The sequence below is a fragment of the Histoplasma capsulatum genome (genome assembly GCF_000150115.1).
Source record: "Histoplasma capsulatum G186AR genomic scaffold supercont2.4, whole genome shotgun sequence".
NCBI classification, from domain to species: domain Eukaryota; kingdom Fungi; phylum Ascomycota; class Eurotiomycetes; order Onygenales; family Ajellomycetaceae; genus Histoplasma; species Histoplasma capsulatum.
Window position 1 is genome coordinate 1,488,857 of NW_025544804.1, and position 24,697 is coordinate 1,513,553.

The following is a 24,697-nucleotide window of genomic DNA, read 5'->3' on the forward strand; positions in this document are numbered from 1 at the left end:
AGAAGCGCCATAAGCCGCTTTTGTCAAACCAGCTGTCAACCCAAAATGGAAAAAGCAGATGCAACAGCAACAAACCTAAAAAAATTATATAAAGTAAACCCATAATATAGAAAGAAGAAAACAATTTGCGAAAAAAAAAAAAAAAAAAAAAAAAAGAGAAAGTAAGAATGCAAGAAATGCAGAAAAATTCCAACAGGGCGAATTTAAACAACCATTCCCGCAACCGCAACCACAACCCCAGCTACAATATCATACACCAACCCTTTCCCTCTCGCCGCAACAACCCCTCCAGATCCTATCCCATCCCTAAACGCCGTACAATACCCCACCTGCAACCCGTGACACGCCGCCGTGCTCAGACTCGAGCACACAGATTGCGGATTGCCCACTGTCGGCTGTACGCCGGGCACCGTGATGCCGCGCGAGCCCCCGACCGTGACGCCGTTCACGCCGCCCAGCGACGCCGTGCAGCTGGAGAATTGCGCCTGGCAGCCTGAGTAGGCGGAGACGCAGGCCTCTTGGTTCGGGAAGGTGGTGGGGATGATCGTGAAGGGGAACGGGGCGTTGGGGACCGTTGGCGCCGCTGGGCTTGTGGGGCCTGTTGGCGGCGTGGTGGTTGCGGTGCCTGGTTGTGGGAACATGAAGTTTGAGGAGGCGGAGGTCTGAGAGGGGCCTACTAGGTTTTGTTAAATAGAGTCTTTTTTCTCTCTTTTTTTCTTTTCAAAGAAAAATATTCACATGTTTATGTGTAGAGATACACTACGTGAAAGGTGGGTTGAGGGGAATATACTAAGTGTACACACCTGATAAATGACCCGTACACGCCGCCCCGCTGGGACAGCAGGCCATGTTATTTGCATCGTCGCGCGAGCAGACCGTGTCCCGTTGGCAACATGCCTCCGCGGCCCCGAGGAGCGCACAGCTGTTAAACCCCGCCGGACAACTGCCCTGTCGTTTCACCAGTCCTACGGAATCCCTCTGGACATTGCGCCAGTCGAAAAGAGGTTGGCTGAAACGGGAGGTATCTGTATACACATTCTTGGCGTCGATTGTGGTAGATAACAACAGCGGGAGGAGTGGAAGCGATTTCAGTCGCATTTCTACTTCTTCTTCTTCGTCGTCGTCGTCGTCGTCGTCGTCTCGGGGATGTATTGCGGGTGAAGACCCCGCGGGGCGGGTGACCTTTATTATATATATATATATATATATATATATTTTCTTGTGGCAGGAATAGGTTATCGATGGATTTGCGAACGGTTTGCTATCAGTGACTGGAATTATATGGGGTTTCAGTTATTTTCAGGAGCTCCAAGAAACATATTCAACGATCCCACACTTAGGCAGGATATAGCCATGGTCGGAATCCATGTGACATTTTAATGAATGGATCGAAATGTTGTGATGCACCTCGTCAACAGAAAGAAAAGTTGGCATACCCGGTGAGGTCCTCCAGGATGCGACGTGATTGTTTCTCGCCAGACAAGCGCGGTGGAGAGGTGACTATTGTTATTATACGCAGCCTGGAAGATATTATATCACCTATCATCCAGAAACGTAGAATGCGTTGGTGGCTAATGATAAAATAGTAAGTGTCGCAATGGCGAGAACTTAAAAGCAAAAATAAAAAATAAAAAAGGAAGCATGATCCGATCTGGACGTCGCATGTCCTCGAAACTTGTCTGCGCTTGTTCTCCTTCTTCCCCGTCTCTGCCAAACCGCTGCAACCCTAACGATGCCACAGCAACCGGCCGCCGCCAACAAACCAACTCCAAAATACCCCACCAACAACCAACCAGAGCTGCGTGTCAGATGGGTCAGCCAATTGGAAAAGAAGAATCATTGCACCACGAAGGATTGGAGCTATGATATCAACATGCAGGTCCAGCTCCTGCCAACCTTTTGACCCAGTCTTCCAGACAATGGTATGAGGATGTCTATCAGTGGTGCTGGTTCCAATCCCACGATGCAGGGAGGAACAATATCACTGCTCTCTCAAGAACTCAGAATCTGGGCTATGGACAGTGCATTCACAAGCTGGGCGGTTGCTAACGCTGCAGTCTCGTTACGTGCTTGCGAACATGCACTCTCGTGGTAAAGTCCTGTTGCGCTGCCTGCTTGTTGGGACATCAGAGCACGCGCAGAAGAAATACATGCTTTTCAGGTATTTTAACTTCTACAGAGCTGTTTTCTGCTGCAGATACTAGGCAGAGAACGTACTACGCTATGCACCGCATCTTTCCAATTCTGCGATTCTTCAAGAAGGGAACAATTCCGACTTGGGACAACAGGACATCCTTAAGACTCGAATAAAAAACGGAGGTGATGCATTTGTATGAATGCACTTCCCGCCTACCATCTTTCGGATCAGGGCTTGGATTCCATTTCTCAGAGGATATCTTTTGCGAACAGGCGGAGTGAGAAGTATCCCAAGAGCCGCCATGCGATTCGTGGTGAACCACCTATCGCCCATCCTTTGACCTCGCTCTTGACTGAAACCTAACGAACTCCACAAGAAATCATGGACAGCATGACCGGGGTATATAAATAACGCGTTCGTTCGCGTCTCGATATATCCGAAGCACGAAGAGTTAACTATGCAATTAATGTTGGCGAAGTTTCGTCAGCTTTTGAGAAAAAATAGTGGCGACCGTCCTTCTGGCGAGATGCGAGAGGCAAGCTGCAAGCCTACCATGTTTCTCTCCACCTTGACTGGAGGATGTGCACTGCTTAAACATCCAGGTCCGAATCACGCTCCGCTCAGCTTGCGTCTCACTCGATGTTTTAATTTCCAGGCCTGTCGGAACTGGAACCTGGCAACGGTGGAAAATTAGCATACATTACTCAAACAATGTATCAAGGTATTACTGCCTTGGGTACTACGAAATACGAATCGACAACGGGCAACTCAAATAACAGGAACATTCGTCTTCACAACCCGTTCCAACTCCCACAGACAACTTCGCAGCTAGAAGCGAACACACCAGAAAATCATGCCATATTTCCAAACCCAAATTTTCTCTCGTGCTTCAATGCGGTTTGCCATCTGCCACGAGGCGATGCGCATCCTACCGCGCTTGCAGAGGCGGGATTTGAGAAGTGACTAGTCCCCTGGACCTCAGATGAAAAGAGCTCCCTCACAAGCTAAAGTATGCTTCTAGATATCCGGAAAGGCGAGGAATCAATCGAGCTTAGGAAAACGACCACTGAGTTTTGAAACATTTGTGTAACTGCGGATGTAACTCGATTGGTTCCGAGAATATCTCATTTCGCACACAATAGCCGCTTGCTGGCCGTTATTGGGGGAACCAGCAGCACAGCGGTCGAAGATATCTATCTGACCTGGTTTATTTTTCCAAACTCACATTTTGCTAATAGTCATATATACGCACATTACACGATCTCGGAGCTTAGTTCTATAGAATCGAAGGATTTGGCTGTTTCCAAGCAGGAGATACCCCTGTTGTGCTTTTCTCCTCTTCTCATTTGTTTTGGGCCCCGAGCAACTCTGCGATTAGAGCATTCCCGCACTCCCCCTGGGCCCGTGCACTGTGTGTGACAGCTGGGGATTGTATTAGCAGACGTCAAACAGCGCGGGGTCTACGGCGGAAAAAAAAAAAAAACAAAAATAATTAGATACCAAACGAATCAAATGGTGGCGGCTGGTTGCTAATTAATTTTCAGTAGGTTCTGTGTCTATGGGCTCTCTATCCAGACGAGCTTGGAAGAGAACTCGACACTGCTCTGATCCCCTGCATTCTTTCATGTTCATATACTTTATATATATATATATATATATTTACCGTCGAATGTCGCTCTATATCATCCCGAGAACTGAGAAATGTCGACTGGCGTATGGCAAGTCATGGATGAAAGCACAGACGAGTTGATCCGTCCTGAGGATTTCCCCCTTCCCAATAGGTCTCAGGAATCGCTATGCTCGCAAGAATTAACGAGTTGGAATATTACCCCTCCGCTTCCTGCTGTCGTTGACAAAGCTCGGCACCTAACAAACCCGGCGCCTTCGCCATCGCTTGCGAGTGAGGCGCCCCAGCAAAAGTCAAATGAACTCCAGCAGCCGGTTAAAAATGAGTGGGAGTTCATATTTATTTTTTTCACTCTTGCAATAGTTGCCTTTGTCAGGGCGCTGGATGTGACTAGCCTCCCTGTTGCTCTTCCGGTACGTATAAATAACGTTCGTACAGAAAATGGTCCGATCGAGGCATGGAATTATTTCTGATTCATTCTTCTCTTAGATTATTGCTCGAGAATTTAATGCTACTACCTGCCAGTCATTCTGGGCGGCAATATCATTTCTCCTCACAGCTGTACTCTCTCAACCAATTCACACGGTAGTATCGGCCGTTTTCGGGAGGAGGGAGATTCTATACTTATGCCTCTTATATTCTGCCATTGGCTCAATCATTGCTGGTTTTTCAAAAGACATACATGTCCTCATCGCCGGCCGAGCTCTGCAAGGGTTTGGTGGGGGTAGTTTCGAAGCCCTTTCCGAGACTGTTCTCAGAGGCTTGAGCACATCAGCAGACCGCTCCCGCTACTTAGCTATTCTCAGCTTTATATGGGCAGCTGGGTTCGCATTAGGTCCGTTGATCGGAGCCATCTTCGCAGAACATGTAGATTGGCGTTGGATAATCTGGATCAATATACCACTCCTGGCAGTCCCCATCCTGCTTGTCCTTATCTGTCGCGTACTGAAACCCATCAAATTCCCTCTCCCGTCACAGCTTGACCAAGTCGATTGGCTGGGGATAGTCCTCTTTATACCGTCCCTCACCCTCCTCACCGTAGCGATAACCTGGACTGACGCACAAGACCAATTGGGCTCAATAGTTACTATCGCCGTCCTAGCACTGGGCATCCTGTTCCTGGTCGCATTCGTCATCCGAGAAGGCTGTGTACACGCGCCTATATTCCCTTACTGGCTCCTTGCCAGCAGGAGGGAATTTGCAAGTCTTTTTGGCGCCTTTACGTACGGTGCAGTCCTCTATCCTATCAATTTGTTCATCCCGATTTACTTCGAGGCTGCTGTCCAGCTTAATCCCGTCGCCGCGGCTACCAACATGCTACCTCTCTCCATCCTCGTTTCCGCAATGGCATTGGTAACTCCCCTCGGAATCAGGCATCTGTGCCGTTATTCATGTTTCATATGGATCGGGTGGTTTCTCACGACACTAGGCATCGGCATCCTTATCCTGCTCCACAGCGAAACTAATACCGTCAGACGGCTGGGGCTCCAAGTCATTGGTGCCGTGGGCCTGGGTATTCTGCTCCCGGCACTGAGCATCCCGTTAGAAGCACGAACGGATGGCGAACGACAAGCCGAAGAAACGATGGGGAATTCTACATTCGCCCGCCAGCTGGGTGCAGTCGTTGGCGCTGCGCTTAGCACACACATATTTTCAAGGTCGTTTTCGACAGCGGTTGGAAAGCTTTTACCTCTTCCCGAGCCACTTGTCTCGCTGAGTGACGGAAAAGCAGCTGTCCGATTTATCCCTTTGCTAAAACATTTGGATCTTTTGGTCGGTGAAACAAGTGCAATCGTTGGTGTGTATGAGCGTGCGATGACGGCTGTGTGGATTGCTATAACCGTTATCAGTGGGTTGGGATTGGTGTCCAGTATCCTCGTCCGTGAGCTTAAAGTGGGAGAGAAGGATACTGGAAAGCAGACGCTGCAAGGGTGATATATTTTGTACCATTGTGGGCTACATATATATGACCAGCTCCCTTTCTTTTTACCACGGGCTTAGGATCCAGAATAACATACCTTAACTAGTCATAAGTATAATAAAACGCCTAGCCTGCAAAGCTTCGAATTTTTATCTCTATGGCCGTCTATGCTCCAATTACACGAGAGGCTGGTTCCTCCGTGCAAGGAAAAAGTGATGTAAGAATAAACTGGAGTTCATTCACTAGGTCACTAGGAACAGCTTTCAAGGGAAATGACGACACTAGCCCACATATGTATTTGATCCATTCCGTCTATGTATGTAAGTCGCAACAAGAGATCACTCCACATAACTAGTCAGTGTGATTCCAATGAGCCAAGCCATACGCGACAAGATCAGTCATAAGCCTGCCGCCTGCAGAGACATCATGGTACAAACTCGAGTCTTTTATACCATTGCAGCCGCCAACCTCTTCACTGCAATCCTTCTCTCCCCCACTACAAACACCCACAATTGTGGGCTGCCCATCAATATATTCCCACATCGGCCCTCCAGACCAACCAGGCGAAGCAAACACTCGAGTCTCCAATTCCTTCCCGAGACGCCCATGGAAATCGACATTAAGAAGCGTGATGTTGGACAAAAGCATTTGCTCATTCCCTTGAAACGCATCAGTAGGGTATCCAGAACTTCTCCATGGTCTATCCATATAGGAATCCCCATCCTTCCACCACTTTGTACCCATCCAACCAGTCAAGTCCCCGAGCGGTTCGCAGAGCTGGCAGACGATGTAATCAATCCCGGTGACATTAAAAGTATTTTTGACCCCGCGGCATTGTGATACGTAAGAGCTACCATATGGCTCGACGCCGTTGCCAAAACCTGGTGAAAATCTCATCCATCGATTCCTGCCATATCCCCATGGAAAACAGTGGCTGGCGGTGAGTATGAGGTTTCTCCCGACTAAAGACCCCGTACACCACCCTCCATTATCGATATTGGAACGCTGGAAGAATAGCCGGCCGATGGTGTTCCATGGATAAGTCATGGGGTTTACGACACGGTCACGATAGTATAGGCCCGTGTTGTTAGGGTTGAGATTCGCAAGCATATACGCATTCTCTGCTGCCCAAGGGTCTAGCTGAGGATGATTTTCAACTTGGTGGGTCTCAATCGGATTGTATCCAAGCGTGCTCCCAGAATCTGCACCCAGGGTGGTATCTAGCGCGCCATTGCCAGTATTCCAAAACGACGAATAACTCACAACACGATCTAGATCCATTTGTATCAATTCTTCGGCATCTAGGTTTGGCAGAATAATAGGAGATCCCTTGCTGTCCCTGAAAAGCGGTACAGCCGTGACAGAGATAATAACGATAGTAAAGGGAATGGCAAAGCGAGTGACTGAAGAGCAATGCATTTTATGCCCATGGGAATGATAAGATCCGATTAGCCATCAATGATTGAAACAGGGACTCTCATATTGCAAGAGTCCCTCGAATCAAGAAGGGGGGCTTTCTCAATAGAAGAAGTGCCTAGAGAATGCGGATCCAACGATTCGATGGACATTGACTCCCACGATGTGAAATGAGACTATCGCACCTTCTGGACAGCATAATAACAAAACAGGCAGCGTTGCGGCAGTACAAGTACCATTGAAAGTGGTGCATCTCAATCACGCTTGCCAGCTCCTGCCCCCAGCACCGGCGCTGGGGATATTCATTTTTCCATCATATTTTCCTTTTGAGAGGGACCCAGAGCAATCCAACAGAAAATAATGGACAGATTTTAAAATAAGAATTATAAAGGAAAGAAAAAGGTTAAGCACAAGGGAACGAGTCAAGGTAAAAATATATATATACTAGTACAAGTATCTGTTGCACGTTGAATGCCAGGCTTATTGAGTTTCAAATAGACCTAACTGGGATCTCCGACGAGAGAAATGTCCCATTGTTCTCCGCAAAAATAAACAGATATATGGAAACATAGAAACAAATACTGAACCGCCTGCTAGAGTGGTCGTGATCAAGCATTGGCAACACAGTTGAGTTGGCTCAACTGTACGCCTGAGATACCCAACAGGGCAGATCCGGAAACGACTCCGCACTGCTTCTGGAGAAAGGACACTCCGCGTCGATTGAACCAGCTCAATGGCTGAGATATCTGGATTGAGGAGAAAAGCAGCTCAACGTTTTTATGGCATTGCATCAGAGATACCCCGGATCATTGGTCGGGCCGAGCCACTCCTTGCTGCTACCTAGGTCCGGAGCGACATCCTCTCTGATCAACCTCTCCAGGACTGAATTGTATCTGCCGTCTACAGATCCAACTAGAACTCCAGGATAAGATATGACTTGCTGTCTATTCCTTCGGGGTGACTGTCAGCGGCAATTGGAACGACTAATTATTCCTCCTTTCGCAAATTATACCTCTTGTCCTTCCCTTTGGGCGAGTCGTTGACACCCTGGCTTGAAACAGCGAAGCCCCCATGTTTTCTTCCATCTTTAGAGCGGATAGATTCTCAAATCATGGATCCTGTTTTGGGACTTCATTTATGCGGATGTTTTGCGCTAGATATCCGTGTTTCATACCATCCTTTTACCGTGGACCAGAATAATCGATGCGAGAATGTCGTCCTTTAATTGATGAGATGTGACATGCGATATTCCAACTATATCATATGGCTGATGGCGATAGCTACTTAGGATATGCACAGACATCAGGGCACAGCATCTACATCCTAGGGATTTGCAACCCAAGCTACGAAGGTCTAATCCGTACCGCTGTTGACAACTCCCAAGGTACCAATGGAATGGGGGGGCCTGGCTATAGCCGTTTGCAGGTGTCGTTTATTTGGCTGTTTTTAAGCTATAAGTCAGACGTCTGAATTATGCCTATTTCGAGCCCATTCAAGTAATTCGCTGTTATGTATGTTCGCTATATAGCTGATATATTTAGCTACACCCTTTGAGCTGGAAATCTGGTTTTCTTTTCTTTTCTTTTCTATTCTTTCTTTTTGGAACATAACCTTCCAGTCCGCTTATTCGGTCTCCGCTTCTTTTGTGTTTATCGAGACTTTTCAGGCCCAGGCTGGCTTCCATTTTTGCGAACTTCACTGGCTGAGGCTGTTCTTTCTCACTCACTGTTCCGATTTTCCTCATCTTTCATAATTTGCTTTACATCATCCGGCACAGAAACCAACTGGCATCATGTCTATATTTAAACATGCTGTCTCGCCAGGGTTCTTGCCTCTATCTCTCTCGCTCTCGAATTGAGTCTCTTGAAAGAAGAATGTTGACGTTATCCCCAGATTTCGCGGCTATCTGATTGGCCGGTACCCTTATATGCCTCACCCATTAGCCGTTGCCGGGTGGTCCGCTACCGCAAGTGACAAGTTCATACACTAACCCTGAAATCATTTGCCATCGCGATGCCGAGCCAGGAACTGCGACTGCGGGAGTGTTTGCAGAAGGCACCATGCAATTACAGTGGACTGGTAGGCAGAAAGCTACCATTGGCCCATTTATACACTTATCTGACGAAGTGCAAAGGAGACTGACTGCTCAATGGTCGACAAAACAACCCTAGAGTTCTTTAACACCAAAGAAGCTGGTCTCGTTGATGATAGCCAAAATCCCGGTCAATAACCATCCGTCAACTTATTACAAATAACAGCATTTGGAGACTCACTACCCCTTCAGCCATTGCCCCCGGATATTATATCCTCCGACATGAAATAATTGCCCTTCATGTTGCGTGCGAACGCAATGGCGCCCAAAATTACCCGCAATAATTCAATCTAAAACAACAGATTGGGAATGATCCAACCCCGGGAAAAGGGTGGAACTGCTTTCTACCAATCGACCAACCGTGGCATTGAAATTAATATTTACAATCCATTTAATGGCTATGAAATTTTGGTTCAGCCCTGTGCAATGATGGCAGAGACTGGAGACTACCAAGGTTCGATCCCAAACCAACCGTTCGCACCAATTTATACCCTCCAGCTTCCCATATTGTCCCGCCAGAGATCACACCAATCATGCCAATAGCCACACCATCCCCATGCAACTCCTAGCATACCCAATGGTACACCCACCACACCCACAGTCACCAGACGGTGTTCAGCGCGATACATCAAAAAATCCCAGAGACCTCATCCTTAACGAATTCAACTACAGGAGTTAATGGATGATTGTCGGAATTTATATGGGTGACTCTGCTGTTTCCACTCCGTTTTACCAGCTAGCTTTTTTGCTCAACTTTGAATGTATATACTTACAAGCATTTTCATTGCTATATACTCCTTGATTCGCGGGCTAATTGAACTCATCTTCGTCAAGGAGTGCTTAACCCAAAGCCACCTTTAACTTCCTCAAGCCGCCATGTATGTACCAAAAACCGAATGCTAAGGTTTTTATGGAATATGATAACGAGAATTACTGTTTCAATATGTCATTATTTAGGCAGTCCCCCTTCAGTCATTTAACGTAATAAATTTCCGTTCTTACTTCTTTCTTTACATTAGTGATCAGGCTCGCGGGCGGGGAAGTTCAGCCTGGCTTGTGAGTCAGCATCCTAGCTCCCGTATCTTCGGGGCTCCCACAAACCCACATCAGTGATATTGTTTCGAACCTTATCAGAGCTAGCTACTCGGAAATACACCTCACCAGCTTGGATGGTCAAGCTTGGGAAAATAGAAAGGGATTTGAATCCTCATCACCCCAGCTTACCCAACCCTATATCACAGAAAATATAAGGTCATTCTGCACCATGTTCAAGAAGAAGCCCGTTGTAGGTGTTATCCTAGCCCTCATCCTTATCATCCTTATCCCACTCCGCCACACACCAGGGAATGGTGTTCTTGCTCACCTAAAAAACAACAGGTCAAATCGCTCGCACCCCTCCGCTCTTCTGACCGGCGGAAAGTAGCAGATCAAATTATTCAGCAATTCAAAATTGAAATACCTACACCCACTGCCGCAACGAGCCAAGAGCAACCAGGAGCCCCGCCAAATGAAGCCGCAACTACCCTTACAGCACTCCGCAAATCCCTTCTGCCAGATAATACGATGTCCGCGCGGTTCACGACTACCGCAGGACCGGATCTAACCCTTGTCCAGGGCACGATCTATGTCGGTTCACATGCTGACGACGACGAACGAATTCTCTGGGTGCGGCCAGAGCAAGGTGCAGGCACAGATGGACGTCTATACCCTACAGTCTATACACTATGGCGCCACCCGCGTCTCGTCCCTCTACTGCATACCCCAAACTTGGTGATGGACAAACTGTACGGGGGTGCGGATTTAATGACGCCAGGCTTAGCCAATGGGCCACCCTTCCCTGCACGGGCGGTCAAGGGAGAGATAGTTGCGGTCGCGAGCTTGGCGAAGCCTAGTGTGCCGACGTTCGTGGGTGTATGCGAAATCGATGTGGCTGCGTTGGAGCAGGTTCGGGGGGTGAAGGGACATGCTGTTAGAGGGGTGACCTGGGAAGGGGATGAGCTGTGGAATTGGGGTTCTATAGGAAAACCCGGTCAGCAGTCGCCGGAGCATATTGATGGCTGGATGGGTGATGGTGATGCAGTGGAGAAGGGGTTGGAAGAATTGACGATGGAAGATGGGAAGGGTGAGGTTGATATCGAGGGCGAGGGCGAGGAAGAGGGCGGTGTCTCGCTGGATGCGGATGAAGTGAACGAAGACGACCCGATCCTAGAACAGCAATTACAGGAACCTACCACCAAAGGTATGATTTTCTTCCATGACTTTCTGCTATGGAATCCAGTCACGGAAATCTCTAATTGACATCCAGAAATCGATATGGCTTTTCACAACGCTTTCCTCTACTGCCTTTACCAACATAAAATGGACAACCCGTCCACACCTGACCATGGAATGTCATTTCCCATCCAAGCGTCCTTTTTGATATCCAATCTGATAACGCCATTCCTACCAATACACTCAGCACAACAATCGCAATTTTATAATATCAAAAAAACATCTTGGAAGAACGTGAAGAAATTCATCAAGCATCTTGACAAAGAAGGCTTGGTTAAGGCTAAAGACCGCAACGGCGGTGAGACAATAATCTTGGACGCCGATTTTGAGGCCGCCCAACTTGACGATTTTGTTCCATATGAGCTTCCCAAAAAGAATAGCTCGGACAAAGCTGCCAAATCCGTTTCGTTAGGAGGAGATGACAAAGATCTCGCTGTGGGCCAGTCATTCACCGTGAAAACGCTGTACCGACCAAGCGGGAAACTTACACCCACCTTATTTCCGCCGCTATCAAACAGGGATGTGAATAACTACTACACAAGCTCAGATGTTTCAAAACGCCTAAATGATTATCTCACTGCCCAAGACCCTCCCATCATATCCACCACAAATCCACGTATTATATCTCTAAATCCATTCATCAGTAACACCATCCTGTCCTCTTCGCCCAACGACCTCGCAATTCTCAAACGCGGCATCATCCAACGCGACGCGATCCTCCGACGCCTACTTGAGGACCCTTCGCTCTGCGCCCCTTATCACGCCATGCTAAAGCCCGGCCAGACTCTCCACGACGTAAAGCCAAAAGCAGGTCCCGGCCCCAAGGTTACCGTGACCATTGAGCGTCGCACAGGCTCAAAGGTAGTTACCAAGATAACGGGTTTAGAACCGTTCGGTGCCGCACCGCAGTTGTTGGCGGATGAGTTGCAGAAGAAATGTTCGAGTAGTACGAGCGTTTCACAGGCCGTGGGAGCGGCGAATGGAGTGATGAGCGTGTTGGTTCAGGGCGATCACCGTAAACTTGTTGAAGCAGCGCTGGCTAACCGGGGGGTGAAATCTCAATGGATAGACATTGTCGATAAGTCTCAGAAAAAGGGAGGGAAATGAGCGTGGCTTTATTTTTCCCGCTTCGAAAACTGATACGTATACCTTTGTCTGATGTACCAGGTGGGAGGATTCTAGCAGTTTGTCAAGATATATTGACTGTTAGTAACGAGCTCAACGAGGATGCATGCTCTTGATTTTGCGATATTTGTTTGAATAAACGGGGAGCTCCCTCCCTTGTGTCCGTAGAAACCTACAAAATAAGGTTTAATGTATCCACAAAGTGGGACGAACCCCTGTGGCTCGTTACACAGAGATGTGCTGCAGTACGGCGTTTTTCTCTGTATCGACTCCCCTGACGCCTCCAAGTCGGACCATTAAAGAAGGAAGATAATTGGTGCAGCGATGGACAGCCATTAAATTGTAAAATACATCATGACTGGTCGCTAATTCACGTGAGATCAGAAAATATAACGAAAGGTTCAGCAGCGATAATTCAACATTTTAATCGTACATCCATGGCTACAATAATTTCTATATAGACGGTATATTTATGCATAAAATGGTGCAGCAGCGTGTTTAGCCCCCCTGTTTTTATATTTATTCTTTGCCTCTTTTTTTTTTGCTTAGTATACATAACTATCTGTTCTCAATCTCAAGCGAAGCTCTCGAGTCCTTCCGACTTCATAATTTTTTGAAATGCCACACGGAGCGAATTCTTCTTCTCGTTCGTTCCGTGCCCGTGCAGTAATGTTGACCTTTTCTTTACCTAAGACTAAATCTCCTGTGCGATTATTAACAACTGCTATTCAGTGCGAAAATTGTCGGCTGAGAAAGGTGTGATATCTCTGTGTCTGCTACGCGTCTTAAGCCGGAATCATATAACATCGAGAAATTCTAGTCGATGGAGCCTACTAATGGAGCTGGTCTAACATCTTTGTCCAGATCAAATGTGATAAGGCCATTCCATGTTCCAGCTGCGGAACACTCGGGATCACTTGCCATGCCGCTTCTTCGAGGCTCACAGAGCGACCTCCTGTTGCTCCATCCAACCAGTACGTCAGCCATCCGACTACTTCTTCAAGTGGCTTGGGTATTAACCCAGCCAGTGAGAGAAACTTGGGGTTGATCGAAGACCGCCTTTCTGCGGTCGAAAAAAGTATTCATGAGTTGTCGCATCGTTCCGCCGCCACTGCTTCCGTGGCTTCGTTGGGCCATCATTCACCCTCTTTATCAACCCAGTCATCTCTGGAGATAGCGACTGCTGCATTTGAAGGGCAATCGTCCTTTGGTAGTGCGACTCTACTAGCCAAAAAGGTAGCGGATCTTTCCGTTGCAAGAGTCCCCGGGAGTAAACTCGACGAGAACGTCTATAGAGCCCTCCTGTCCCTAAACAGCAGCCTCGATAAGCATCACCCAGCTCCGCGTTCTTCTGAAACGACAGAAGTTGCAAACCCTGCAACATCCAATTTGAATCTACCTCCGGTGGCTTTCGTGATTTCTCTCATCAAGAGGATCAAAGGTTTGATAGAAGAATGGTTTCCGCCCAAGAGGATTTTGGTTGCGCTGACGTGACATTTAGAGCAACCTCCCTTCTTTCTTGTGCACAATTCTTGGAGAGACTACCTCCAGATCGAAAAACTATGTCAGAAAATTTACTTCCCTTCCGAACCCATCACAGCAGGCTCCATTACCCTTTTGCATGGTTTGCTCTACTTCATCATTCGGGACTATATTCACATTGGGGACACTTCACTTCCTCAACCCGATTGTGCCATATATGCAGACATGTGTGAGAAAAACTTTGTGCAGGGCTTGAAATCCTACGATATATTTGTCAGCCCAACCCTTGAAAAGGTCCAGGCGCTGCTAATTGGGGTAAGGGCTTCCATTCACTCCCTAGCTGGCCCCAGCTAATTTTTCGCTCGCCAAAAGGTGATTAAGTGTCAAGAAGAAACAAACCTTCCGCTGTGCTGGACCTATCTGTCAGTGGCATTTGATATGTGTCAAAGTATGGGATACCATAGCAATTCGGAATTGAAAAGTGATCCCTTCCCAGTTAGTGAGGAGAAGCGACATATTTTCTGGAGACTGTATATGGTTGACAAAAACCTCTCTCTTAACCTTGGCCGCACATCACATTTTCAAGACCATGATATCGATTGCGGAATTTTCATGCCGTCAACTGACCCTCATCAACACCCTTGGGATCTCATGACTCATGTGATCATCAAGTTTTCAGCTATCCAGGGTCGAGTATATGACAAACTATATTCCGTTTCGGCATCGCGCTCGCCACCGGAAGAAAAGATGCGTGTCATGGAACAGTTATCTACCGAGTTGATTGAAGTGCGGAATGAACTCCTTGAGGTATGCTAACTTACGTTAAATCGTCGGTCTTCTGTGTCTTCCTGCTGACAACAACGTTTATAGATCGATGTCAGCGGTGGCTATTATGCAGAGTCATTACAAGGAATAGCGGCTTGTGCTGAATTTATCACCTATTCAGTTTTGACTGTCATCTACCGTGCCCAGATGTCTCCGAACGCCATGGCTATAAGTTCCAAATGCCTGGAGGCAGCCAAACTAGGTTTACAGAGTCACTTGAAATGCTTTCCTTACTTCCGCGAACGCAAAAGCCACAAGAAAGCTGAATATGTAACCTGGTCAGCATTTCCATCTCAGAGTTTCCAGGTACACAAGATACTAAACTAACCTATCAATATATCCAGGATTCTTCTCTACCCTTCCTTCACACCATTCGTCATCCTCTTCACCCACGCAATTGCCACTGGAGACTTGGAGGAACTTGCCTTACTCCAGGAAACAGTCGGCTCGCTCGAACTGGTCAAGGATCTTTCCCGCGGCTCCCAACATCTCTACGAAATATGCAAAGCGTTTCTCACCATTGCCGATGCTTTGATCAATTCCCAACGAACCCTGAACGGCCTGGAACACCACGCCGATGGCTCACTTGTACTCCCTTTTATGGCTGATGGACAGACCCAGATTACCTTCCCAGATATCTCATGGACAGAAGATATGTACGATTTTAATATGGACAGTGCTGATATTTCTGGTTTCTTGAATGATTTCCTGGGAACGAACAGGCCCGGGACAGATATTCTCCGCCTAAACTTCAAGTAACCACTTAAGATTTGAAGGCTCCATGCCCCGCTCAAAAAGTGTGGCTGCAAGCAAACCCTGGGATGAAATCAAGCCCCACGGACTAGTATTAGACCAGGATGCAAAATCTACGATTTCAAGTGCATGAACATCCTAGAGAACCCTGGATTCAATTTCTGTGGACAACGATATATAGCTTCACGTCCGATGCATTAATATATTTTGCTATTTTCTTTTTGGGACCTTTCAAAGTCATCAATGGTATGTGTGCAGCTTTATATAGAATTCTTTAATTAACGTTTAATACAGAATATGAAATGAGCCAGGCAACCGAGGTCAAGAAGCAATCCTGAAATTGCTTTCGGTTCTCCTGTGCGTGGCTTCTCTATGGGAAAGTTAAGTGAATATCACGGGACACCATCACCCATATTCTTTTCAGGACACGGCAAAAAGCCATTCAGATGACATACTTTCCGTGGAATTAGCCTAGGGTAATGCACAACAGAGCTTTGGGTTACTTACCGGAATGAAAAGATATGGAACTCTGCGTTCATACTCTTCCCAAGCTGCACCATATTTTATCCGGCAGCGATGGATATCCCTTCGAGCCCGATGGATTATCATCACGGTAAAAAATACTGGATAGAACCAAGGGAAAGGCGATTTAAACCCGGTGATTAAGCCCCAGCAACCCGCAAAATAAAAGTCACATGTGTAATGCACCTTGCGCGCCAGTCCGACTGTTGACGAATTCGCGAGTGAGTTGAATCCGCTCGTGCAAAAAGGGTGGGGGAAGAGAGAAAGACACTTACACCATCCACTACACAAAATAGAATCTCCTGTTTCGGTGCGGATACATTCCGGGTTTTTGGCAACTTTCCAGGGGAGTTGTGGGAATGTTTTGCGATCCACCATGAAACCATGTTCCTGCGCCCGAAACATATTCTTCTGACTATTACTTGTATCCCACACCCAATAAGCAAAGATATACGAAACGTAAAGGAATGCCAACGCCCAAGGGCTCCAGTGATAAGTCGACGGATGGTTCCTATCCAGGTATAGGGTGCAGTGGCAGTATGTCATTGGTACACCGGCCATATTCCAGAAGATAAGGAGGAAGCCAAGTTTCTCATAGTACATGTCCCTGGCTGGATGTTAGCGGTCTGGCGGAGCTATAATTACATAGAAAACTGCGGGTGAAAGCATACCAGCTGGTGATGATGAGTTCTTCTGCCTTTGCGCATGCATTGGCGTAAAGGAAATGCGCCATGAGGAGGAAGCAGACCTCTCCAGAAACATAACCGAGCTGTTCAAACTGTCTAAAAGCTGCTCCCAGTGTAAAAAGGAAGAGCAAATACCACGGGATACGGACTTCGAGGAACATCTTGATATCCAACAATCCAAACATACGCGGATTAAGCTCCGCGCCCATAAAGAAGTCATAGATAGCGGACCCAGTCATGCGATGTTGTACACCTCTCGCAATGGCCGAGAAATACGCTACAAAGGAGCAGAGAAGCCCAGAGCAGATCGCCACGCTCATCAAGGGTCCGAATTCGTCGATGAGCGTATATAACTTAAAGACACCGGATACATGCAATCCCACAGCCACGGCAATTGTCACGTACCATGCGCATAGAGCTGAGCAGTAGTAGTCAAGCTGCTTGCCGCCCAAGTGGGCCAGCCGTTTTCCCTTGCCATATACGCCGGGGAGCAGAAGATAACCAGCGCCTTCGAGCACCATCATTGTCCAATATATTATCCAGGCTTTTCGATGCGGGAAAGCATGAGTGTATGCCAGATCCACTAGGTGCACGAGAAACTCTGAGAAGCTTTGGCCCTCTTCTCGAGTGGGAAATTTGCCGTCGTAAAACGTCGCCCCGATATACATGTAGTACATGATCAATGGAGATCCGATCATTATAACACACGCACCAAACACACCCCCGAACTCAAACTCGGCCTCATCATCCGTTGATGCTATTGCTGTTGTGTTTCCTGGGTGGATGGCATTGGATTCCTTTTTGCGCTGGCGGACCTCACTACATTGCCATTCAAAGTTAGGATGTGGTGCTTGATGTTTTGTCTACATCTGCGATGTGGAATTTCATTGTAAATAGGGAAATGGCTAGGTACGACAAAAAAAGGGGGGCTGTCGAGTGCATCGTCGCTTACCTCCTAGCCTCTTGTCCCGCCATACTTTGACTAGCCCGGCGAAATATACGCACAAGATCCGACTCTTCAGTTCAAATCTGCGTCAGAGATAAAAAGGAATTGGTTTCACACTTCAAGAGGCTCGGCAAATGCAATATATATATAGAGCTCGTGGTATTTATCTGGAAATTGCATCTATTGCTGGGCGACCGCGGACACCGTGGATGCCGTGGACCCCGTAGACTATACGGAGTAGAATGGTGTAGCCTCCAGTTGGTATATAATTCAACGATATTATGGCCCTCAGCAGGGGCTCATCCGCATGGCATGGAACACAGTCGCGCGAACTCCGCGGGTTCTTCTCGTGGGCTGGAGAGTCTGAAAAGTGAACGGTGTGTACCCCCCAGCCCGATTCGCTGGCGCCGATTGAAAATCCCTGTGTTCAGCAACAATAATAGTAATGAGTGACAGACCATTTTCAACCAAAACGGCAATTCACGCGGGAAGCACACACATATATCCTCCTCAGCAACGGGAGATCCATTGGTCTCCTCTGTGTTTTGGCGCAGAAAGCGGGGATCTCCTACCATTGTATGAAGCCTTGGCATCGAGGAGACTCAGAGATGCCAAAAACATTTCTGTGGCCCGGATCGTCGCGAAGGCTTGGGTATGACCAGATTTCGAACCGGACCAAGGTTTGATGAGTTTTGGGAGAGGGGAGAGGCTGCGATTTCTGCAGCTGCAAAATTCCTTTGCATCTTCGATGCAGAACACCTGTTCACAAAACAAGTTGAGGCGCGCTGCCTCCGCCATGCCATGAGGACATGAGATCGCGATAAAACAGAGAGAGAAAGAGGAAAGACAAAGGCGCCATGATGGTAGAGTAATCTTTGCATTTGTCCAGCGCGCTCATTTGCGTCAATTGCATCTTCCGCACCACGGATCAAACCATAACTCTGGGGACAAGCCACAAAGCGGCATCCCCACCATTTGCAAGGGATGGAATAACTTGGTCTCTAATCCGCAGAGGCGGCATACAATTGAAACACGATAATATATATTTCTAAATGCCGAGATGCATGCCCTCACGATCCCGTACGGAATAGCATCAGGGGGGAAAGTGTTTTGTACACCGCAGATGCCCCTTTAATAAGTATCCAGAATTTCAGGCAGCTGATAATGTGATCCATCTGAAGCCTGTGCGCCGCAATTCTCACAAACTGTACAGATTAAGCGAGACTCGGATTGGAAGAACTGGAAGATTGAAGGGTTTATATGGGCCAGCCATTGCGCGAAGAAGAATCAGTGGCATTGAAGCGGAGGGCTGTTCCATTGTTTAGCAGCGTTGAAATAGTGTCCTTCAGGACACTATTCGCTGATGGCTTGATGCCTCCGTTTTGAGCATCACAAAAGAGAAAGAGGGGAAGGAAGGGAAAAGAAAAAGCAACCATGGCGCAAAACTACTTCCTGCATCTTGAGTGCATAGCAAAAAGGTTGGATCAGAGGCTTGAGTCAGTCCTTGCAAGATGCGATAAATTTAAATGGAAATCTCAATACCAGAGTCCTCACGGTGGAAGTTATGGGGCCTGATGCCTAACCTGACAGCCAAACTTTAGGCCTCAAGCCTCTAAACCGACCCCAACTGTCTAGGGGGCTTGGCAGCTGATGTATCCGTATAAATTTCTAGTCTGCGCAAGGACATGTTTCAAGGCTTTTGAAGTCCCCATTGCTGAAAAAAGAATCGGTAGTTGCCATCGGGCTCTTCGTCTACTACGTAGAAGCGACTGCTACATGGTACAACATCATACGATCCCCCAGAGTGGACTATTTAAGTAGAGATACTGGTATGCATTTCTGAGTTAACTGCTCCGCTATTGGTGACTCTAGCGAATTTAATAATTTTCTATAACTACGCGGCGTAACTTATACATATCAGATAACTAGCTAAACGGTGCAGAAGGTGGCCCTAGGGAGGTTTTAAAGAAGTTTAGAATTGGACCCTGTTTAGCAGCGCTTTAAGTCCAACACACTTTCATTCCTTGGAATCTTGGCTGGTCCATGCCTAGCATGTCGAGGTGAACGAGAAAATAGACAGCGAACTAGGTATAATAACCTAGGTAGCAATAATCTATGAATGCTGTGGTATTTTCTTGCGCATGGTACATACCTTGGGAGCTGGATTCCCAACCGAGATTAGCTCATTTTTTCGGCTGTCCTCAGTCCCGTTCTGACACAGTCGCTGGGGGCAGGCTCTGTGTTGAATCAGCTCTATTGAATTGTGCTCAGTCCTGCAGGGTTACATTTGATCGTGGTCTACGACGTTCAAACCACAAGCACCCATGCGAATATACAAATCACGTCATACGACGGCATCGTAGCTATAGCTATTCTGCTCATAAACCACATATACCCGAGGGGGACTCAGTTCAAACTCAGGAACAGATTAAAGTTAGAAGTTAGAAAAGTTAGCTGGATAGAAAGAATGAGGAGAGAGAATCTGAGAAACCCCAGAGCTGTCCTCGATTTGGAAAAGGTTATTCTCCTCTACCTTCTCACAGGGCTCAATTATTCGAGTCTACTCATCGACCCTGTTGATATCTAGAATCCTGAAATAACTGGCAGACAAAGTAGGTAACAATTTTGTTGCGGGGATTAACCCATGATAACAAATACTATCTCCCCGCCCGGTACTCGATACACAGGAGTTTATTTCTGGGCTTCCTTTCTCAGCATTTTGCAAACGCCTAAACGCGATGCAGCATACGGGCATGCTTAATTGGACACGGGATTAAAATTGTGGAACATGGTTTTGATAGTTAAATGCTGTTTAGCTACTTACCATGCCCCAGGAATTAGTAATACATTCCCCGGGATAGGGTGCATTCCAAATCATCAACGACGGCGCTATCTGAGATGGAACCGCGATTTTTGCAACATGGTTCACTGTAACCCCAATAATGATGATGAAAACGGGCGCACAGCACGGAAGGACTCCGACGATATTCGGAATCAGTCCCAAATGGAATCATCGTCTCCGATTCGGCAGAGCCCTACTCGGCCCACTGAATTTCGATGATTAGCTTCCCGTGGCTTGGCGGCCGCTGCGCTAGCTCCAACAGCTTTTCGGCTTCATCATGACACAGCACGTCATCGTAAACCAACAAACTTTTGCAACATGCGTTTGTCTTGCGACGGCCCTAAATCCAGGGACCTGTAAATTCTCGAGAGGATATCCGCGCACAAGGTAGATTTTTGAAGTGGTGGTTTTAAAACGGGTTGAACATGCTTTTCAGGGTGAGCGAACTTTCATCGTGCGCAGCCATTTTAAACCATATATATGCAAGCAAGCTTACAGTTGCAGCAGTGACGCGAATATTTTGAGCTCCAAAATCGAGATGACCGCATCCATGGATAAGAGTGATATATATATATATATATATATATATATATAAAGAAGTAAAAGAAGGCCCCGCTGGAAGAACCGTGGTTACGCTGGCAGCAACATGCCGAACTCCTTGCTCCGAACTGATTCGGCGTTGAATGCCTTCGCCCTGAACCTCTACCTCTTGAAACTGAAGGGGGAAAGCCCCCTACCTTATCAAGTTACTCGCTAGGAAACGAATATGGACCACATGGCTCCCGAAAATGGAACCCAACCTTAAACCGAATGCCTTGGTTTAATTGCCAAAGATTGACCGAGGTTGGGTACGTTTCAATCCAGGCCACGCTCCCCACCTCCCAAAAGAGACCCAATTTCCAGAATTGGACGCGGCAAACCGGAAACAATCCACAAGTCAGCTATATCTGGACATCGATGATGATAAAATGTAATAAATTTTCCCAGATAAACATTAACTGACCCCAAAGAAGCTTGGTATCACTTCTGCATCGGAACGAGAGGAAGGTCCTCAAGAAAATTCACCCCCATATTCTGTACGGAAGCAAACGAACCCATCAGATAATTTCCAATCATCGCAAACCCAGCTAGGCTCCGGGATGGTAGGTCTTCTGCTTGCCACATACCTTCAATATCCAGCTCGGTCTGTGACGGATAAACACTGCACTGTTGTCATTCGGTTGATTTTTCTTCCTTAATAATCAATACGATGTATGATTTCCTTTTCTCTTAGGCCCCTGCTCAATGACTCCAGATTTATTCTGTCCTCACCCGCCAGCTTGGGCAGAGTGGAGAAAAACAAAAAACAGCGCAGCGGTGCGGTTACATACGTTCACTGTGTATACGGACAAACACCTATACAAACACCTATACCGGGGAGAACAGATCAAGTTCTGGGCCGGAAGTTCTTTATGTGGCAATTGATTTCAGAGGATCTTAAAAGAGTAATTGCTGGGAGGAGTTTGAGAGATTTCAAAAGAGCAATGAGGAAAATCCGCATCCGCACCTCGAAAACAAGATCTAACTTAAATCATACACTTTCCAGTACCTAGGCAACTTCAGCAAAGGTTCGTTCGCATCGAGGATCATTGCCTGTGCGAGGTCAACGAAGTTCGTTTAACTTTTAACAAACTTAGGCGCAACTGCACCATACACTGGTTGTGCAGCCTGCCAAAAGAAAAGATCCACGGATTCACGTACCTTCGATTGTATCTACCACCCATGTCCCATACACACGGGAAAATCCTAAATAAAAATACTCAGCACACATCACAAAACATTACCACATCAATCCCAGCCCAAAATACCCTTTTGACCAAGCAAACATTAACCCCTTAAAAAACTTTTTGCCCGGCCAAATCACCTGGCAGTGATTAATTTGCGCAGGATCTATGCAGATAAAAGCCATCTCGCCCCCTCTCCCCCCACTGATCTGAAAGTTTTTCCTTCCGAAATTTTACCGAAATCAACTTACCAGTGGCGGGCATCCATGGATGCATGTAAGAGGTATACAGAAGGTATACCGTGGAAGTTCAAAGGTACTGAGGCCCGCGTGCGCATGAGCAAGCATTCATCTGTAATTCGACCGCGTCATGTAGATTGAGGTGTAGTATATATCTACATCCCCGGCCGTGGTTAAAATGACTGAGGGGAACGAATCGAATATATTCAAATAGTCATGCTATGCAAACAACACAGCTTGTTCGCCGGGGACGGAAGGCTTTTCCGCCACAGAAGGTCGAGATTCAAACACCACCAAACGACCCGTCAAGTATGTTAACGTGTAATGAAACCTGATACCAAAGTACGAGATGTTCCCAAACCCGATCCAACGGAAAAGGGAACAGGCAAATTCGCCTTCTGCCAGTGCTGACGTAGCTGGCCGGGGCGCAGTACCATGATCCGGAGTACATCCGTAGATTGATATATAGTTTCGAGGTCCAGCTGCGGGCCACAAAATCCAATTAACATCCCATGGATATAAACAAACGAACAACGAAAATCCCCAGCCAAGGCCAACTTGTTTGGTGAATTAAAAGACTCCTCGGGCTGAACCTGGAAGTTTCAATTTCCCCTGGCATCTTCAAAAATTTTTAGTTTCAAGTCCTTGGGCATTGAGCGTGGTACTGGTAATGTTAGGGTTTTCATCTGTCCTTTTCCACTCCCGCCTGCCCGCCCCATAAACCGCTCAATTGTTGATGGAATAAACCAGCGATGATATATGAAGATCTTTGGAATCCCTAGATTCAAGCTTGATATTCTTAGTTCTTATATAATCCTTTGTCTTTCTTTAAAAATTAAAAATTGAAATTGAAATATAACTAAAATAACGATAAATAAACGGGTCAAGATATAAATGCATAAAAAAAACAGAACTAGAAGCAAATCTTATTTACGTTGAACTTGTTCAAATTACAAGCATTCATTCCATGGCTTGAAATGGTCTGAAGCCTGTAGGTTTTGTACCTGAGGCATGTCGACAAACGGAGTGACTCCTGACTTTGATGATGATTATATCGTTTCCCGGCAGCCTGATGAGGCTTGCTCGTTGATCGTTTGTGCGTAGATGAACCCCCTCGCCTCTAGATTTTTAAACAATCTAGACGTTTTAGACGGTTGAGAATGGCGTGGAGCGGTCCTGGTGGGGCAAAGTGGAGGAGTGCGCTATTTTGGCGGAGAAAGACCAACTTTCAACGGTTTCTTCCCCTTGACGAAGTGGTTTGCTTCTTGGGGTCTTGAGTGGCGAGATGTGGGAGGCTTTCTTCCTTGCGCTTTTTCTGTGGGCCCGCTGATTTTGTTTTTGATAATAAATAGGAGTCGAGTTGAGATCATGGTTATTGGGAGGGCAGGGGGTAAATTGGATATATAGTGAGTGAGCAGATCAGTAGAGCCTTCAAGGGCGTTGATGACATCACCAACAGAACCGAAGGATCTTTACTTGAACAAATTCCATAAGTTTTATGTGTGACTTGGGCTGAAAGCCCCTTTGTCATTTTCATCCAAAGCGAGCAACCTCTGCACTTATGGAGTCAAAGTTGGCCCCTTCTCCTTTTTTCTGAAAAAAAGATTGAGGACTGAGAAGAAGGCTACTTGATTGAAGAGATTGGTTTCAATCAGCTATCCTGGCAGTAAACCAACTCTATCAATGATATTCATGAAATGATATCCAGGAGGATCATTAGGGAGTTTAAAAAGAGAGAGAAAAAGAGAGTGCGTAGGAACGACACTCTCCATACCGGCCAACACCAAACACCAAAAAAGTTTTGATAGGAGAACCCAATATATGCACCATACCTGCAGACAGAGGCTCATGCCCCTGGCCTCAAGCTTGCAGCAGACAGGCACGACAAGAGCAGGGTGCAGGGTGCATGGCGCAGGGCGCGCTGAGGTCACCCTTCGAACTCCGCAGGATGGCGGGAGAAGATAAGACAGTAAATTTCCGCAAAGTCGCCCCTCACCTCCCCTCCCCTCTCTCCCCCTCCCTCCCCTCCCCTTGGCACCGAGTGAATGAT

The 24,697-nt window shown here is 47.0% G+C and overlaps 5 protein-coding genes across 5 annotated transcripts; 4 read left to right on the plus strand and 1 right to left on the minus strand.

The window, feature by feature from the left end:
• Positions 1-10,346: 10,346 nt before the first annotated feature.
• HCBG_03540 (translation machinery-associated protein) lies at positions 10,347-12,571 on the plus strand (the record flags this gene model as incomplete). Its single annotated transcript, XM_045430589.1, has 4 exons — positions 10,347-10,478; positions 10,571-11,158; positions 11,321-11,432; positions 11,499-12,571. 4 exons carry the CDS (start codon positions 10,458-10,460, stop codon positions 12,569-12,571), a joined length of 1,794 nt encoding a protein of 597 aa, XP_045288732.1.
• A 499-nt stretch (positions 12,572-13,070) lies between these two features.
• On the plus strand, positions 13,071-15,655 carry HCBG_03541 (uncharacterized protein; the record flags this gene model as incomplete). The annotated part of the gene is made up of 6 exons (XM_045430590.1): positions 13,071-13,073; positions 13,454-14,030; positions 14,190-14,386; positions 14,444-14,878; positions 14,942-15,174; positions 15,241-15,655. 6 exons carry the CDS (start codon positions 13,071-13,073, stop codon positions 15,653-15,655), a joined length of 1,860 nt encoding a protein of 619 aa, XP_045288733.1.
• Positions 15,656-15,824: 169 nt separating this feature from the next.
• HCBG_03542 (C-24(28) sterol reductase) lies at positions 15,825-18,255 on the minus strand (the record flags this gene model as incomplete). The annotated part of the gene is made up of 5 exons (XM_045430591.1): positions 15,825-16,103; positions 16,157-16,374; positions 16,447-16,778; positions 16,843-17,676; positions 17,810-18,255. 5 exons carry the CDS (start codon positions 17,830-17,832, stop codon positions 16,092-16,094), a joined length of 1,419 nt encoding a protein of 472 aa, XP_045288734.1.
• A 982-nt stretch (positions 18,256-19,237) lies between these two features.
• HCBG_03543 (uncharacterized protein) lies at positions 19,238-20,864 on the plus strand (the record flags this gene model as incomplete). The annotated part of the gene is made up of 5 exons (XM_045430592.1): positions 19,238-19,299; positions 19,499-19,632; positions 20,083-20,162; positions 20,391-20,415; positions 20,638-20,864. 5 exons carry the CDS (start codon positions 19,238-19,240, stop codon positions 20,862-20,864), a joined length of 528 nt encoding a protein of 175 aa, XP_045288735.1.
• A 569-nt stretch (positions 20,865-21,433) lies between these two features.
• On the plus strand, positions 21,434-23,058 carry HCBG_03544 (uncharacterized protein; the record flags this gene model as incomplete). Its single annotated transcript, XM_045430593.1, has 6 exons — positions 21,434-21,463; positions 21,656-21,787; positions 22,231-22,252; positions 22,583-22,761; positions 22,884-22,956; positions 22,991-23,058. The coding sequence occupies 6 exons, from the start codon at positions 21,434-21,436 to the stop codon at positions 23,056-23,058; spliced, it is 504 nt and encodes a 167-aa protein (XP_045288736.1).
• Positions 23,059-24,697: the final 1,639 nt, after the last annotated feature.